Here is a 20161-nt window from a genome sequence, read left to right as displayed (position 1 = left end):
AGCTATCCGACATTCCGCAACAAAAATATTTTCCAAAACGATTAAATTTTCGGACGAGGACAATACTAAAATTCGCAATGAATTAAATAGATTTTTGGAATGTAAACTAATTGAAAAGGCACCAGAGACCACAAACAATGAATTTATTTCTACCATTTTTATCAGACCGAAAAAAGATGGACGCATACGCGTAATACTAAACCTCAAGTACTTCAATGAACATTATGTTGAAAAATTACATTTAAAGATGGAATCTTTACGAGCGGCAATTAACATGGTCAGAAAAGATTGTTATCTTGCATCTGTGGATTTAACGGACGCTTACTATTCAATTCGAATCAGAGAACAAGATCGTAAATATTTCCGGTTTATTTTCGAGGGTCAAAAGTGGCAATTTACCGCGCTAGTCATGGGATCCCTGGAAGCCATGCAGAACAAAATTGATGAAACCAGTATTTGCTTATCTCAGGTCCATTGGTCACAGTAGTGTTTACTTTATCGATGATTTGTGTTTGGCCGGGGATAACTTTGATTCGTGTACACAGAATATAATTGATACCGTAAAATTAATGGACAACCTGGGTTTACCGTATTTTCTCAACTATAAGACGGGGAAATTGGGTCCCGATTTTTACCCCCAAAGTAGGGGTCCCGTCTTATAAGCGAGTCGACAAAATATTAAAAAAAGATTCAAGTCAAAATCAGTAAAATTTTACATAGGGTATTCGTCTATCCAGTATATCGTCTGCTGATACAAGTATGGGGTAATAAAGTAAACAACAACAGGAAATCTCTTCACCGCGCGTGCTCTGACGTCACACAGTGTACCGTTATATCTGCACCTCATTTTTTCTCATGGCGCTAGTCAGTATAATTAGTTTGACAGATATATCAAATCAATAAATTGGAATCTTAATATGATGTAGGTACCTAACTGTCAATTTGATTAAGCAAACAAATGACAATGCGAATATGAATCCTTTATGTTCGTCGCCAATCAAGGACAATATTGCCTTAAAGCATTATTGCTAAACAAACACCTATTCATGCCTCGGCTTTTCGCAGTTATGTTATTGAAGCCATTTATTTTGCCGAAGAACTTCATTGGTGTCTTCAATAAAAAAAATCAACTACAACAAACATACGTTGTTATTGATTAATTATTACAATTCCGATAAGTAACGACCCATCCTGCAAACTTAAACGCGTAACCATGTAATCATTTTTAACCTACCTCCAAATAGAGAGATCACAGTCGACCGCCATTTTCTTTGAGTAAAACAAAATCAGTTACCGCGAAATTCGATAATTGTCCGTTGAGCTTGAACATTTTTACACATGAAGAAGAATTTTAGCATTTTAGATTTGCTTAAAAATTGACCCGGTCTTATAAGCGAGTCGAAACAAAAAGCACCAGATTTCATGGGCAAAGTTAGGGGGCCGTCTTATAAGCGAATCGCCTTATAGTCGAGAAAATACGGTAACGGTAAATTTAGAAAAGTCCGTTCTTATTCCATGTACAAAGATTATATTTTTAGGCTTTGTTTTGTGTTCAGTCTCAATGACAGTAAGGTTGACGAATGAGAAATGCCATGATATTATCGCAGTATGTAGAGACATGCTTTTTACCAGTAGAACAACAATAAGAAACTTTTCTAAACTGATCGGTAAACTAATCGCGGCAGAACCAGGTGTTCAACACGCTCCTTTATACATTAGGCCTCTTGAAAAGATAAAAGAAATCCAATTGAAAAAGCAAAGAGGTAAATTTGATAGCTTTATGAACGTACCAAGAAGCATAGACGTTTCTTTACAGTGTAGGATACATAATTTTGAAAAAAAAAAAAAATAATAAAAAAAACATCGGATCAAAAAGTCCAAAAATTGTTATCTATACAGACGCATCCAACTGTATGTATGGCGCATACAATGTAACAACTGGTTCTAAAACGTGTGGATATTGGAGTCCAGTTGATCAAACATTTCACATAAATGTTTTGGAATTAAAAGTTTGCGAGATAGGACTCATAACTTTATGTAAAACCGTTACAAATAAATGTATTTGCCTGTAAACAGATAATACAACAAGTTGGGCGTATATAAATTAGTATGGGGGGAATTTGAATCATTAGATAGTATTGCAAGAAGAATATGGTTTTGGTGCATTGACAGAAACATTCAATTATCAGTTTCCCACAAAACGGGCACGGACAATAAAACAGCAGACAAACTCAGTAGATCCAATAATCATGACATTGAATGGTCAGTGGACCAAGGGGTCTTCAATAAGTTGAAATTACATTTCCCTAAGATGGAGATAGATTTATTTGCTTCAGGTTTGAACACCAAACTGAAGAAAGTTGTATCGAGACATCCTGAACCAAAATCATTTGCTGTAGACGCATTTACTTTACAATGGTCAGGGCATTTATTTTATATATTCCCTCCTTTCAGTCTACTGTCGAGGATTCTTCAAAAGGTGGAAGAAGACAAAACGCAGGCAATTCTTGTCGCGCCAATTTGGCCAACGCAAAGTTGGTGGCCAGATCTTTTGAAGTTAACAAAAAAACAATGTATTAGTGTTACCAAACACCCGGAACATTTTGAAATTAGTGCACAAACCAAACAAACAACATCCATTAAAAAAAAAAACGCGTAGATGTTTTCAGCATATCACGCGAGCGTTGGGAAGGCGAGGCATTTTGGAAACATCTCAAGACCTCATTCTCAACTCCTGGAGACAAGGGACAAAACTCCAGTATAACACTTATATTACAAAATGGTTACGTTTCTGTGAAGGGAAGGCAAATCCCTTGAGTGCACCTATGAGTGTGGTTGTTAGCTGGACAAAAATCCCTCTGAGCTCACACGCCCGCCCAAGTTACCCAAACCCCAAATTTGAATTTCTTTCAAAATATTGCCATTTTGGTAAGCAAAATAGAGATACTCTAAAATATGACCACCTTGGTGTGCTGATAAGCCGCATCGGTTATCTGTGTGAGCTCAGAGGGATTTTTGTGTTGGATGAAATTATGATCAACCTTCGCCTTCCCTTCTTCGAAGGTAAGTCTAGCTTAATCATTCAATTAATGTTCCAGAATGGACAGCCCTCAGGTAACCAGCCATATTAGTATTTATTTTCCAATACATGAACTTGATACTCCAGAATAGAAGATCTGGTTACCAACCAATTGAAAATTCATTTTCCAATACATTAACTTAATTCTCCAATGTGTTTGGAACATTTTTTCAAAACAGCTATTGTAAAAATTAGGTAAGTCTGTTTTAGCTTCTTGAATAAGTTCATTCATATGCTGGGGCACATCAAATATTGTTAATACCAAATTATGTACTCATCGGCTCAAAAATATTTTCTTTATAAATGGGATAGGTAATGATCTTACTATGCGATCCTGTAAAATATGTGTTCTCTGGACAAGGAATTCTTGCCCGCTGTCCGTCCCTTCTATAATACCCAGGTGGACAAAAGTTCATACTGTCGCAAAAACCTGAAACAAAAAAATGTAGTTCTGAAATATTCAGTACCAATCATTACGACTCATGAACATAATAAAAGAAAAATATCGCTGGAAGCGAAGGATGCTCCCTATATGCCCATTTCCTATGAAAAGGCAGAAATTGTAATACTATGTGCTCGTAGAAGGAAAATGGTTGTAGCATTATTGTGCTCAAGTTGACAAAAATCATAATCCAGAAAGATATGGGCAGGTTTGACAAAAAAAATTAGTTAATTTCAAGAAATGAAATAAACAAGAGGGCCATGATGGCCCTGAATCTCTCACCTGTGATTACAATCAGAATTCACTGGTGGTAAAAAATTGGGTACTTTTAAATAAAATGACTTACAACTAAAAAACATCTAGATTAAATTGAATGCAATTTTCTAAATGCTGTCGGCAACTGAACATAGATGTAAATGTATTAATATAGTACACGTGCACTTTAAATAAATGTTTTTTATTCAAAATAAAAATAATGTCCAACATAAAAACTTTTTCATCTGTGTTTTTGGAAACTAATTTGTGCTTGAAAAAATTCAATTGTCAGTGCTACATTACGTTAAAATATATGATGTATCGGTGTTTGTTTTCATATTTACACTACACTGTGACACTCATGATCAAGGAAAATGCATTAAAAATGAAAATGAAGTTGTCATAATGTTTGTGTTACACATTGTGTCCATCAGTGTTACAAACATTAAACCAATGCATATGCTTTAAAGATGAAATTAACTCTGTAAGTGATTTGATATATTGGCTTTTTTTGGCAAAAATATGATGTTTCTATGTAAGGCCTTTTTTATTTGATTCTATGTTTTACGAACACCGGCGCTCAAAAAAACTCATTTTTGAAATAAAAATAAAATTGTGATTTCGTTTTTTTTTTTATTTCCGCCGATGAAACTTTATCGCGGCAAATCATTAAAAGCAGAGGACATCGCAATAGCTGTAAAAATTTTGGTGTAAACATTTATGAAAAAGTTTAAGCCAATGAAAAACATTCATCGGATTTGCAGGCTGGTGCTAAAAACCTGGTATCCGGTACCTGGTATCCCCCGGTATCCGGTATCACTTTCTGATACCGAATTATGTTGATATCAGGGTTGATATCACATGATAAATCCAAGTATCCACGGTCCGTTATTAATTGCTTTTTGACAACCAATGCATACTTTAAATAACACGGTATCAACATAATCCGGTATCATAAACTGTGATAACGGCTTTTCTCGATATCGATACCTGGTACCGGGTTTTAGCTCACCCGGATAATCCTTTGCAGTGACTTCCTGTTTATTTCCGGGTTATAACGAAGTATAATAAGAGCGATAAATTTGGACTAATTATCGTTCCAGGTTTGTTATTATTTAATTATTTTTATTAGATTTGTCATTTAAATGAGTTTATATTACATTATTGTGATATAATTTGAATGTCATGAGCTATAAATCGCTTGACTGTTTACCTGGACAGTTTAGTTCTGGTGGGTGGGGTAGATGGTTCAGAAAAGACTGCAGTTACTATTCTTATTGGAGTATTATTAACCCTTTAGCGCATGTATACGAGATAGGCCGACATAGCTCATTACCAGATGTATACGCATATGGCCGACCGTATCCATTACTGGATGTAAACGCATGGCCCGCATATTTCAATAGGGTCATTTCAATATTTCAATTTTGCATCTTTCTTTTTGTAAACAATATCCTGGATGTTTATAAAATTAAAGTTTAACCTTTTGTGTATTGATTTTCCCTTGAAAATATCGTCTGCTAAATTGAGAAGGTGTTTATACTCCCAATCGCAGGTGTGATATCCCATTGTGACGTAATAAGATCACGAGCTAAGTACTGTATGGAATTTCCCCCAAATTCATTGATGCGTAAATCATTAAATATATTACGTCAGTTCAGTTTACCATTAAAATCAATTGAGATTATATTTACTTAAAGGTAATATTTTGTTTACAAACAAAAGAAACAATTAGTAAATGAGAAAATGATGGGTAAATTTTCTGTGAAGCTTATATAATGTCCATCATAGTTTTGGCTGTAAAATAGGTCATGTGCAAGCGTTTTGTTTGATCTAGATCTTTTTATTCATACCGGAAAATCATTTATCGGCTTTCTTTTTTTGTAAACAATTTTATGAGGGGGTAATAAAGTTAAACAGACACCTTGGACTGGATCTCTCAGCTGGATGACACCGGATATTCCTGACATATGTCTGTGTATTAATACACAAGAACATAAATTGTCGGCTTTTTAATCCAGATGGGTCTTTTTTATGATAGGGGTAATAAAAATTAGATCGATCCCAGCATTTTATTACCCTTTGATTTAATGCAATTATGACATTTCAAAGAAATGTTACAAATCCATCTTGAAAATACATTCACAGCTGAAATAAAATAATTTAATATTTCATCATTGACACCATTTATTAGATAATTTAATTATCTATAAAAAATGAATTCACATAAAAAAGATTTGGACACAATTATTTGGAGTAACATTGATTTTAAGGTCATACTGCTGTATTCATTTTCTCATTTTCAAATATCCAGAAAAGTGCCTATGCAGATAAGGACTGCTTATCAGTAAGATGGCTATTGACTGGGAGGTGTAATCTGGCCACTTGTCTATGTGCTAAAGGGTTAATAACAAAAAATATCATCTATTCTAAAACATTTGTTTTGAAAATTAACACAAATAATACATTAGGTTGTTTTACTATCTGACAGTGATAATCTATAATGAGGAATCTGTATGTACATTACCAGGTACAACTATGTAATAGTCTTATGAATGAAAATATATAAATCATCATCAATATAAATTATGATATTTATACTGTTCTGTGTGTTTTATTACTATGTAATAAAAAAAAATTACTTAGAAAGAGTAATTATGTTATGCTGTCACCTTTGTAGTGTTCTCAGCTTCTGAATGATTTGTTACTAGTTAGTTATGTTTAAACATTATGATGGCCACCGGACACCCAGGCCTGGTATTAAATCGGGGTCCAGATTGTCTTGATACCCATCCATAAATAAGTCTGAGAGTAACTTATTTTTTTTTATAAAAAATATACTTTTAATGTTCCATTCCTTTCTTTACAGATGTGATTCAAATATGCTGATGTTATCTACTGATACCCTCACTTTCAATGAAGAACATCACTACAATCGGTTTGGCTGCTAGATCGGTAGCAACATGATGTAAGCTAATGCCTGTTGAAACTCTATTGTTGGTTGGGCATATACTGCTTACTGGACCGCTATATTGGATGGACCATACATGTTGGTTGAACAACAGTTACTATAAATGGTTGGACCGGATGTGCTTGTTGGACCACCAGTGTTGTTTGGACTGCTTGTTGGACAGAATGTGTGATGGACAACTAGTATTATTTGAATCACTGTTGGATAGACAGCTTTTGTTTTATCAGACAGCTATAATTAGTTCCTGGATCGCTTGTTCCTGGCGGATAAATATTCCCTGTATAGAAGGAAACAAAAAAGCTCTTTTGCTAAGGCCTAAAAAAAATATATTTGGTTCGGGTTACCCGACCCTACCTACGGAATAGGCGCCGACCCTACCGTTTTTATAGTCAGTTTGAAAAAAAAAGAAAAACTAAAAAAAAAAAAAAAATATTTTCGTTTTTTTTTTTAATTGATTTTCAATAAATTACGTAGTTAAAACCTTAAATGCTTATACAGAAGATAGCTTTAACACCATTCTCCAATGATGAAAATGATATTCTTATATAAAGCCTAATAAAAAAAAAAAAGCCTACCTCCCCTACCTATTTTTGAGAAGGATGTAACCCTAACCAAACAATTTTTTTTAGGCCTAACTGTAACAATGACATGGTTGGTGAATTGGTATCAGACAATTTGCAGCCAAGACAACACAGTGAAGTGATAGCCGATTCTTTAAACTCTAAATGGCAAATGAATTTACCGAAAATAGTTGATTTTTTTATGTCACTTGTCTATTATAACATGCATTTACAAAGTATAAAGAGTGATTAATGAAAATATGAAGTGAACTTGTCAGATAAAGCAAAAACAAATGTGCACACAGTTACATAGTGACTTGACATTAAAATAGAAAATCATAGAGAATCCATCATAGCTTTTGCTTTTCTGTGTGTTTTTTTCCCGACCAAAAAATAAAATTCCAGAAATGTAATTTTATTTTTATTTTTATTTCCTCCTCCTCTGACACTTCACAACTCTGGCCGTTCGTAAAACATATAAATTAAAAAAAAGGCCTTATGCTGTTTTAAATATGTCAAATTTGGAAATTGAAGATTTGAGATAAACAATAAGTTTGTTACACCAAGAACAAGAAAACTTGAAGAACATCTGAAAAAACGACAGTTAAATCTTCACTTCGCAGTTTTGGAATATCTTGAGTGCTTTACAAAAATTTAAAGAAAAGAAAAGAAAAGCTGTATGAAGGAATTAATTGAAGAAAATGTATCTCTTAAAAATTCTGTGAGAAGTTCTAGGGAGTAGTGTTCTCTCTATAGTGTTCTATTTTGCTTTCTCAGTGATTTATAAAGTGTTAGTGCACATATTTAAACATAAAATTTCAAGTATATCATGCGGAATATTTATATACATGTGATTTTAGTGTTATTTTAAGCGGCATATTTTAAGTTTACAAAATGCCACCTAAAAAGCAAAGTGGTGGTGACGGTCAGGAGTGTCATACCCCTGATTCAGATGAGCATGAGGGTTCGCAAATGGAAATCGAACTCCCCAGGCAAATATATGAACTACGGCCAGGGATAATTCTAGTAAGCGATTTCCGCGATTTCTCGCATAAAAATTGCTCAAATCGCATCCAAATCACATAAATGCGAGATATTCTCGCGCTTGATCACAGTTTGTGTATTTTGTGCCTTTTCCTTTTTGTTGTTTTACAAAATAAAGCATCGTAGTCGCAGACAGCTTCTTGTTTATATTTATTGAATATCTCACGAATTGCCTCCCCTACATTGAATGCATTTGTCTTATCGAATATTTTGATCCATATCGTCCACGCACTTAGTCTATTTGTCTTCAAGCGTTTTGCGACCAGGAATAATTTTGTTTACGCTGGTTACCACCACTTTAAATGCGTCTACAATATTGGAAGCATCAAAATGTCTTATCAGAATCGGTGTTTACATTCCTTGACAAAAGTCTCTAGACCAAAATAAAATAACAGGTTCAGATGAAAACAACAATAGAAAGCCTTCATTCCTAAAGAAAAGTCAATGCCCATTTCAGCAAGAATGGCTAAATCCTATTATTTGCTCAAGTATAACGAGTATGAATGTTCATGCTGTCTGAACTGTTAACAAGTGTTCTCTTCTAGTCAAACAAGTGTATATATTATATCTATATATCTAGTATATATTATAAATTTGTAAATATATTGATATTCATGAAACAATGAAACAAGTTACGGTTATGCATTGTTTTATCACTGTGTTGTCCATGTATAAAAAAATCTCACTGAAATTGAAATTCTCTCACCAAATGGGAGCAAATCTCTCATTGAAAATCTAACAAAGATTTATCCCTGTACGGCGTAAATTAACGATCAGTGAGGAAGAAAAGGAGAGAGGCTTCCAGGAGTCTGTGCAAGAGAAGAACATTTTGCTCAGACAATATCAAGATCAAGTAAATCGACATACTAATGAAAAGGATGAGGAAATAAGGAACCTCACTAGAGCTAATGAATTAATTACAGGAACATGGTTCAGGGCTCCATGACGCAGAGGAAAGGTCATGATGTCCCAATGCCGCGCCAGGTTCTCTTTGATGGAAAGGGCACCTGGGAGAGCTTCGCCAAGCCATTCAGGGCTCTGATTGAGTCCTGTAATTGGGGTGAAGACGAATGCCTTTTCCGATTGCAAAGCAGCCTTAGGGGTGAGGCTGCGGAATATGCATTCAACCAGACCACTACAGACACACTGTCATCATACATTATATAATTGCTAATGCATTTTAATCAGGAGATTTAAGTCTCTGCTTTTAGAAAAACATGTACAAGATTATAAAAATAAGCAGTATTCCCACGATATACGATAGCGGTAATCAAAAGCCGAAAATTTGAGTATGGTTTACACTGCTGTGGTAGTTCGCTGGTGAATGATAGAGGTAATGGGGACACCCGAATTTAGGGTCTGCATTAGGCGGCTATGGTAGCGGAAAGGATATAATAGAGTAACAAAAGTCAGTACAAGTGAGTTCTAGTTAAATATTTATAAACAAGTGCCCAACATTACTTTTTTTATAAGAACACATGACATTCTTTTAATCAATAAAACAATAGACTTTATTCTGACATTTAATAGTTTATTTATTTCTGCAGACGACACATTCAGGTAAAAAAAACAGTGGATTTTCCATTGCTGTACTTGTCTGCTTGTGACAGACAGACAAGAGAGACTACTGTGTTGGAATTTTGTGTACGGCAAAGTGTACTACGTCATCAAAATAGGCACTCGCTATCATTGTCACAAAAGCATTTTATGCTTACCTGTTATGAGTTGTTAAGCGTCTATGTGACATGATATTCGTTGTGTACTCATTAGCGTTCCTCCTCTGGTATTTGGTTTCGAAATAAGGGACTCGCAAGTTTTAGCAAGAAAAATTTTTATGGGGTCGCTATCAGCAAAACTGTCTCTCATTTAGCAAGTATGCGAGCTTAAATTCGAGACCTGCATTATCAGATATTTAAGATAATTGTCAGCCCTTAATTTTATAAATAATCGATTTAATGACATTCTTTTAAATAAAGTCTAAACAAAATAACAGACCGGCTAAGTTTGTTGATTTTAGTATGACTGAGCAGGGTAAGACACTTCGGACTACTGGTTCTGAAATCCGGGTAGTCCAGCAAAAAATCTGGTAGTCCAAAAACATGCAAGCCTACAACGGATTCCTAGAGTGTTTTGCGAGCTTTGGCCTTCTCCTTAGAACATGGTCTTTAACCCTTTGATTGGTCATCTTTTTTATCTGTCTCAATCAAGACAAAACATAATGCTTAAACAAGAGTGACACTCACAAAATACGCCCATCAATAATTTCTTGGATTCTAAGACAACTTACTGTCACATTGGCCCTTTGAGAAGCAAGCTTTTCAAGAAGCAAATGATTTGGCACAATATGGCATTAACAGTAGATTCCGAAATTCCGTGATGCGAAATTCAGTACCTTAATCTGTCAAAGTCAGAAAAGGCTCCTGAAAATCGTGTCTATAGATATAGACGATTAATCCCAAATCATGCCCAAAGACAATCAACGTGTTCGGGATTTGAAAAACAACATTCATGTAAAAATCGTCTCCAAGAGATGATTCATCCTTAATCGTACCCAAGAGACAATCAGTGTGTACTTGGCAAAGCATTTATACCGGCAAACATTCTTGGTAAAGATTTTATAGCTACAAACATTTTCAGCAAGTTTGGTGAAGGTCAGATGAGAATTGTTCAAGTTAGAGAGTAGACAAAGCTTAAATGGCAAGGGCAGTAATCCTGAAGTGCTTCGGGGCATTTGGCTGATTATCATACTTGACCGATTTATTTTACCAACAAATATTTTCAGCAAGTTTGGTGAAGATCAGATGATAACTGTTCAAATTAGACAGTGGACAAAGCAAAAATGGCAAATTTTGACCAATTCAAGGGCCATAATCCTGAAGAGCCTGGCTTGTTATAGAACTTTGCCAAGAATATATACCAACAAACATTTATAGTAGCAAGTTTGGTGAAATTCGGATAAAAACTGTTAAAGTTTGAGAGTAGACAAAGCTAAAATTTTGATAAATTCAGGGGGCCATAACTCTGGAGTGCCTAAAGCGATTAGGCTGGTTATCGAACTTGACCTAGATATTTCACCAACAAACACTTTCATGAAGTTTGGTGGAAATTGGATGAGAAATGTTCAAGTTAGAGAGCGGACAAAGCTAAAATGGACAATTTTGACAAATTCAGGGGGCCATAACTCTGGAGTGCCTAAAGCGATTTGGCTGGTTATTGAACTTGACCGAGATATTTCACCAACAAACACTTTCATGACGTTTGGTGGAAATTGGATGAGAAATGATCAAGTTAGAGAGCGGACAAAGCTAAAATGGCCAATTTTGACAAATTCAGGGGGCCATAACTCTGGAGTGCCTAAAGCGATTTGGCTGGTTATCGAACTTGACCTAGATATTTCACCAACAAACACTTTCATGAAGTTTGGTGGAAATTGGATGAGAAATGTTCAAGTTAGAGAGCGGACAACATTGTGGAGCCGCCCGCCCGCCCAATTTTGACAAATTCAGGTTGCCATAACTCTGGAGTGCCTAGAGCGATTTGGCTGGTTATCGAACTTGACCTAGATATTTCACCAACAAACACTTTCATGAAGTTTGGTGGAAATTGGATGAGAAATTCAAGTTAGAGAGCGGACAACATTGTGGAGCCGCCCGCCCGCCACCCGCCTGCCGCCGCCCGCCCGCCATGGGTGTTCCCATAATACGGCCATCGTAAGATGGGCGTATAAAAATATAATGAGATAAATTCCCAAAGTGTTATTAATTTTTAATATGGGAGTAAGACCAAAATGGTTATTGGCCCTAGCTTCAATGTATAAAATGTCAGTCTTCGACGTAACCCACTCGACCATCGACCGAGTCGAGCTGTTTTCCGCTCGGTCGACTGAAAAAATCAAGTCACTAGCCCGCCCTGTCGAGTGATTTTTTCCCGAAAAATAATAATCCGAAAAAATACGGTATCCGTATCTGTTACAACAGGCTACCTAGACGCTTATTGAAATGCGCTTAATAGACGCTTGCACTATGACTGGTTTACCGCGATTCGCATCAGATCGATAAATGCTTATTCAAAATGTAACATTTCGTGTACTTGAGGGACGCTTGAAAAATTGAGAATGGGATACAGTCTATTCGTGTAGCTGTCATTTCTTCACACTGAACGATGTCGCTTCTACGTTAATTCTAAGGAGCTACCCCGAAAAGAAAGGCTCCTGGTGACAAGCCTGATGCTAAAATGGAGGTAACTAAGGTTTACGAAAAGGCAAGAAAACGAAAGTTCCAGTCAAGACCAAGAGAAGAGGACGACTTGGAAACACTCGACTGAATGATTTGATGGCTATCAAGATCATGTCTCCAACCATCGAAGAGTTCGACCCTAAAGCAGCCATCGCTGAATGGATGGTAGGTTAAATAAAGCAGGAATTAATATAGTCATTAAAAAGTATATGAAACTTTATGAATTCAAAAGCATGACAAATAATAATTGAATAATCTAGATATGTTTTAATAATACAATGTACATGTTCACAATTTCAGACCTCAACTCCATCTGGCCAGAAGAGACGAGTAGGAGAGCGTATAAAGCAGCCTGCCAGACCCAAGGAGGTCATCACCCTTGCAGACTCTGATCTCGACCAGGCAGATGAGATGGACCAGGCAGACGAGATGGCAGACACAAGCTCTCAAAGTACCAGTGAAATCCAGGTATCACAATCAAACAAAAGATCTCAGTTACAATATAACTGTTTGTACTGAATTTTACAATAATTAGTAAATACTATTTTCGGTTGAACAGTTATTTTGACAAATAAATTTTATGCCATGTCATGCATTACTTTTAGTCAACTACGACATCGCTGGTGCAAGAGAAGATGATGTATGATGGAGACGATAGTGACGGAGAAAGCGACTGCGAGATGTCAGAAGACCTTGTGTTTTCATTGTTGATGGAATACAGTAGAGATTAAAATGAGAAAACAGTTTACTGGTGTTATAGCTTTATTACCTTACACATATATTAAAATATCTCTGTTAAAAAGTTATTTTGGTTCGGGCTAGTGAAACTTGATTCGGGCTAGTGCTTTTTCCAGGCTGCTAGCCCGACTGGGCTAGTGCTTGAAAAAAAATAGTGCGAAGACTGAAATGTTATGACATTTTGGCGCGAAAATTAACTCACACAATTCTGCTATCGTCTGCACTTTTACTGCATTAGACCTTTGATTTTGGCAGTATGATTAATTTATCAGCTGCTCTTCTAAAAGCCAGTTAAAAGATTTCACAAGCCAAACATAATGTTCCTTCTGTTTACTTTATCAAACACACCGACATTTGACAATACCCTAAGCCATCAATGACCATGACGTATTTTCAGAAATCTAAAAATAGTAACAACCATCAAGTTTTGTTTACATCGTATCTATCATTGTTTCTGACTGAAACTGCAAGAGATTAAGAAATTCTACCACTTTTGGACCCAAATCTACCTACTGACATTCGCAGAGGTTCACATATCTGACGATTAAAACACACCACACAGTGCGAAAATGTTATTTTTCCCTTTCTAAATAAAGACATTCTACAGACTGCTTTAAATATTAATCGAAAGGCTATTATTATGAAATGTGCACGAAATTCGGTTAACAGTCCATGTTGTCCGGAACTGCTCGGCCACCTTCGACAAGCTTTTGAATAAGTGTTTAATACGGTGATATTCGGCTTTTTTAAACATCACTTTTTACGCAAGATTATTAATAAACGTAATAAAGATTTCATGCTCAATTAACTGATGTGATATTTACTTTTTCTAGTAGTCGGACAGACTATTGACTTAAAATTTCTTGTAGTCTAACCAAAAAACTTGTAGTCTTGGTCTACCGGACTACCGTTATTGTCGAACCCTGCTGAGAATTCTGCCCCATATTTTTGCGATGCTAGTTATGTCATTAATCTATCGCAATGTGGCGATTTGTAAGCGGTGCTCCAGAGCCATTTCCCACATAGAAATAAAAGCTTGATGAGGAAAGGATTAAAAAAAAAAGACTGTAGATCGATTTTTAGTTAATTTTAAAACAATTAAATATTTAAAAAAAAAAATTGTGAAATTTTGCAGCACACCCTGTTTTTTTTACGGGTCACCAATTTTTGGCAGTTAAGATGATCCTTTACCTTAAAAGGTAAGGTAAGGACACAGGTCTTGCACGCATCACGTCATCTTGGTATTTTGAACACATGTGGCAAGTTATTTTAAAATCTGTCCATACAAAAGAAAGTTACAGCCAGGACACGCGAAGTTGAGCCGGACGGACGGACGGACGGACAGACCGATGGACAAAGTGGCAACTATATGCTCTCCCTTTGGGGAGCATAAAAATTGCTGTCAGAAGTATTGTCAAAAAGAATGAAAATTCTTACCAAAGGTGTTCCTAACGATCAGTCCAAACAAACAGGCAAACACAAAAGCGGCTGTGTCTGAAATAGTCATATGTAACCACATTATCAAAACAGATATTATATATGATAGTAAATATCTTCCGGTCTTCACCTTTTATTATGATTTTAAGGTTATATCAGAACCCACTAGAGCTATCATAGGAGTGATTATTACCCCCTAGATGGCATCTAGAAACAGATAAATATATGCATTCAGAACTCCTCGGCCATTTTTATCGAAATCAACTTCGGATGTATGCCGGTACATCAGTTGAAGTAGTTCATAAAAATTTAATTATTTAAATGTAGTGCTTTAGAGTTGTATTTATTGATTTAAGTTTAATTTGTTTGCCAGTGAAATGTATTATTGCAAAGCGGACTTTTACGTACCGCTTTTTGAGTATGACAGTTAAACCAAATACATCCCAGGTTGTTTTTGATAAAAATGGCTGAGGAGCTCAGAATGCAGACAATCTGAATGTCCGTCGGACAGTCGAACATGTCCGGTATATTTCAATTTTGATCGACGAAACTTTTGTTTTGGTCGGTCACAATGTCCGGTGAAAATTAAAGTCAGCACCGTTTAATTTTTGGAAAATTTACTTTCAGTTTCTAAATAAATGTTCAGAGTTATTTTTATATCATGATTATTCAGAGTGTTAATCCGTGTTTCACTATTTGTAAACCCCGTTTCGACATGTTTCCGTAAAAGCTGATAAAACGCGCAACTGGTTCCGATTTCAGCTCGTACTCTAATACTTTTATTTTACGGAAATGTTTGGAAATTACAAAATTCCGTATGTAGTGGTTCCCGGCAATCGTGTTAATTTAAATATGATGATTAATATACCGAGCTGACTTTCTTTCCGCTCTGTTTAACATTGCCAATAACAAGAACTCTACTTTCGTTTTTGCTTAAATGTTGTGCCTGAGTTTGACTTGTAGTACAATTCGTTACATTTTATAACCGTATTGTATCTTTAATTTAAAGATGAATTAAAAGAGTAAGATCTAGCTGTTCCATGGGTAGACGAACCAGATGAGTTTTTTTTGGGAGGCAAGGGAAGAAAAAAATTATGACATTTATAAGATCCGAATATTGATTTTTTTTACATTATGTTTGGCTTTTTTTGTAATTTATTATAGTACTGTAGGACAAATCTAACCAAAAAGATCTAGACCTGTTATAATGGGGAATTACAAAACCCTAAAAAAGAGGCTTAAAATCAAGGTTTAGGCTGATATAACTGAATACTGTTTGTAACATTGCGACAGGTAAATATTTGGTGCGACAGGTAAACTTTCAGTGTTTACCTGTCGCAATGTCCTGTGAAGAAGAAAAAGTTTTCGCGTTGTCTGAGAATGAAATATAAATTGCAACAGCCCTGAACTATATATGCAGCAGGACATTCTCTGGTGCACAACTTCATTGTCTGAACAACATTTCCCCAATGTTTCTTGACCTAAGACGGGGTCAGTCATCGAAATTAGACTTTTTGATTAACAAGCCCGATTCTTATACTATTGCTTGACATCACATTTTTGAACAGGCCCTACTATATAAAATTCAGATTTTGTGCATTTAGCCCTGCAGACATTCTACCAGTGCAGGGCTTGTGGGCTTGTGTTAATTTCAACCGCAACAGTGTACTGTATTTACTCAAGTCATAAGTCGACCGAAAACAGATCTTAAAATCACCCTGAAAACCTGCCCCAACTTATGGTTCATCCGAAATCCTGACTTTTTGGACCAAAAATAGACCCTTGAGTTTATATTGTGATGATGGTATTTATGTGAATGCCACTGTATACTGCAATCTCTGTAAAGACTATACTGGAGTATGTAAATGATATGGCAATTGAAAACGTTAATAATGGGTCTATATTTCGTAGGATGTTGAATTCGTGGATCACCCAACACACGAAAACCAGGAACATTAATGCAGGGCTCTCGCGAGGGGGCGACTTGGGCGAAGTGGTCGCCTAAAATTCCCAGACTTCGCCCATTTGTATCATCAAAGCGACATTGACTTCGCCGAAAATTTTAGCACAATTGTAAATATGTCAATCAGCGAGTATTTGGCCAATGTCCCATTAGTCAAAACATCACAATAAGCCATTCATACAAATTGGTAATCTCCTAATCCGATAATTGGGCCATGTCATCTAATTACCAAAACATCGCCAGTAGGCGGAGCTATTGAAAGTTAACCAATCAGAATGTACATTCAGAAGACCCTGATCAAATGATATAAGTTCGTTAAAATGAGATAGAATTGGAGACATAATTATGAAATATCGTGTCAAGCATTAATTTAAGTTAAAAAGTAATTAATATATGTATTGAACAAACAATGCAAGACATTTAAACATTGTTGCTTTTGAAGCAGACGGCCATAGCCATCTCGGGCCATCGGCAAGTAGGCGCTAAGAAAATCAATAACATGATGTATCACCAAATATTTGATTGGTTTTAGTGAAATGTTCATGATGAAAAATGATTTGTAAACACAAAAAAATATTATTTTTTTGCTTTATGTAGAGTTTACTTACAGTAATTTTCTCCTGTCACAGTTACGATGTCAAAAAAAAATCGGCGAGATCGCCATTTTGTCAGAACAATTTTCCGAGTTAATTTTTCAACTTCCCATTATGTATTGGTAAATTTTTCATCAAGGACACTGATTTAAATGTCATTTGGTTCTTAAATGTCAGCATGTTTAAAATTATTTAGCCAGAGACAAGTAAATAACAGCACAGCTGAATGTGACATTCGTACCCTATCCCGAACGTACCAAAACAAGATTCGTCCCCCTACTTTATTGACAGTTCATTTATGAGGTCATTATGATTATTTCAAATCCTTAGATGTATTTTTTTGCTTCATTTTAGATGCTATTTGGAGATTAACTATGTGACATTGACAAATACACTTTTGCTGAGCCAAAAATGATACATTATTTTATGAACATTTTATATAGTTATAGCAATCAATTTGAATGTGAATATAAACTGAGGTGTGTGGTATGGCATAGTTTTTGTATCAGGTGTTATAAAAAGTATCACTTCTCCCTAAAGTCTCCCCACTTCTCCCTAGATTGACTGAAGGGAGAAGTCACTTCTCCCAAAATTTTCAGCCTAGTGAGAGCCCACGATCATTAATGATTTCACAGTATATTAATGATTTCACAGTATATTATGTCAATTTATAACAGTAACCCTTCCCTAAATTTGCCACCAACTTCCACCAAATGCCACCCAAATCCATGGCAAATGGGTGGCACTTGGTGGAAAATGGGTGGCACTTGGTGGAATATCAAGATTTCCACCAACTGCCATGAAATTTCCACCCAACTGGAGGTGGCAGTTGGTGTAAAATTGAACTCAGTTTTTTTTTCATGTGGCACTTGGTGAAAAAGTTGGACTTAGTTAATTTTTCATATGGCAGTTGGTGAAAAAATGAACTTAGTTAATTTTTTGGGTGGCATTTGGTGAAAAAAGACTTAGAAAATCTCAAGAGTTCTGTAAAATGGAACCATTACTTATCATGATGGAATAATAATAGAATTTACGACAGTTGCTGTTCATGCTGCTGTTTTAGCATCATTACATATGCTACTATTTATAACTAACTGGAAATGTTGCTCAGGTTATACTGATGATGATTACGATGTTGGTGGTTCTATTGATGATGATTATGATGTTGGTGGTTCTATTGATGATGATTATGATGTTGGTGGTTCTATTGATAATGATTATGATGGTGGTGGTGGTGGTGGTGGTGGTGGTAATTATGATGATTGTGGTGGTGGTGATTATGATGATTGTGGTGGTGGTGGTGGTGGTTGATTTTGACAATTGTGTTGTTGTTGGTAGTTCATTGTGGTGTTGGTGAATATGATTGTGGTGGTATTGGTGATTATGATGATTGTGGTGGTGGTGATAGTGATCATGATGATTGTGGTGGTGGTGACAACAACAACAACATGTTGTTATTGATGATGATGATGATGATGATGATGATGATGGTGGTGGTGGTGGTGGTGGTGGTGGTGGTGGTGGTGGTGATGATGATGATGATGATGATGATGATGATGATGATGATGATGACAACAACAACAATGTGATGGTGATTATCATGATCATGATAATGATGAGTTAAACTAAGTTTTCTGTGTACATGTGCTCTGTTGCTATTTCCCCAAAGGTACAGGGATGCATTAATGTTTGATTTAAACTCGGAATGACCTCTCTGCTGGAAAATCTCAAAATATTTGAATCTTCTGACAGTTACTAGCATTAATTTTGTGGAACTTTGAATAGTGAGAAAAAAAATTGTGCAGTTTTGTTTAATAAAATGGATTGATTATAAGGTAACTGTTTTGTTTTTTTATCATACTAACATCCAAAAAAGATCATGACTTATCATTTTATTTTATTTTTACACATATTAGGCTCTTTGTCTTTGTTTAAAGTTTGACTAAGAGATAAGCTTTATGCATGTACTGTCAAGTATGTTTCACTTTATTCCAAAATAATTGACAAATACTCAGTCAAGCAATGTACTAAGTTTAAAAATTATCATTCAATTCAATGAAGTTGAAGATGTATAAAGAAATGTTATACACATTTTTTCCAGACAACCCCCCCCCCCATAAGGATGACAATGTACTTGGACAAGATTCTAAGACCTTTTTGGTAAATATTTGAATATTACAATAACTTAAATGAAGACTGACCTCATAGTTTTATCATATTTTATTAGCTTATACTTATTTAAAAGTGCTAAGTGCTATGAAGGGTGAGATAAACAATATTAAATGCCAGTCAAGAAAAGATGTAGAAGATGTATATGATCTAAAGGGTGTGTGTGTTTTTAAGAAAAATCGTTATTGGTATTGACAAAGCCTTGGTGTAATTCATGTTGTTGGCTGCATGATTTTGAAAAAATAAAGATATTAAAGTGAATCTTGGTGTACACATGTTTCCAAAGTCTTTGGAAACATGTGTACACCAAGATTCACTTTAATATCTTTATTAGTTCTACAAATGTCTTTGGCAAAGACATTTGTAGAACAAATTGTAGAACAAATAACATTCTTCTGTGAGGCAAACCCTGTTATATTGAACAGATTTATTAAAATGATCGCTTTTTTCAGAAAGAAATATGAATAGGGGACTTCTATAGCAGAAGAAGTATAGCCAAACTTGCAGAAAACAACAACCAAATGACTGCATCACTAAAGAAAAGAAACAGGTTATTGACATTTCAATATTCAAAATACCAAAACCGGTAGTTAAATTAACTTTTTACCTGTATTGTCATTGCTAATACAACAGACAAGTGCTCTTGTAAAACATATTTGCAATGATTCAATGTAT

The 20161-nt window shown here is 35.4% G+C and overlaps 1 protein-coding gene across 1 annotated transcript in view; it reads right to left on the bottom strand.

The window, feature by feature from the left end:
* Positions 1-20161, bottom strand: part of LOC128235813 (multiple epidermal growth factor-like domains protein 11) — a 156077-nt gene that overhangs the window by 127032 nt on the left and 8884 nt on the right. The window contains exons 2-3 of the mRNA XM_052950606.1: positions 14762-14818; positions 3405-3509 (exon numbers count right to left, since the gene is read on the bottom strand). Coding sequence (XP_052806566.1) covers positions 3405-3509; positions 14762-14818 — 162 coding nt within the window. The remainder of the gene's footprint in view (positions 1-3404; positions 3510-14761; positions 14819-20161) is intronic.

The sequence above is a fragment of the Mya arenaria genome, chromosome 5 (genome assembly GCF_026914265.1).
Source record: "Mya arenaria isolate MELC-2E11 chromosome 5, ASM2691426v1".
NCBI lineage: Eukaryota > Metazoa > Mollusca > Bivalvia > Myida > Myidae > Mya > Mya arenaria.
The sequence above is the reverse complement of the archived record's forward strand: the minus strand, read 5'-3'. Positions and strand labels throughout refer to the sequence as shown.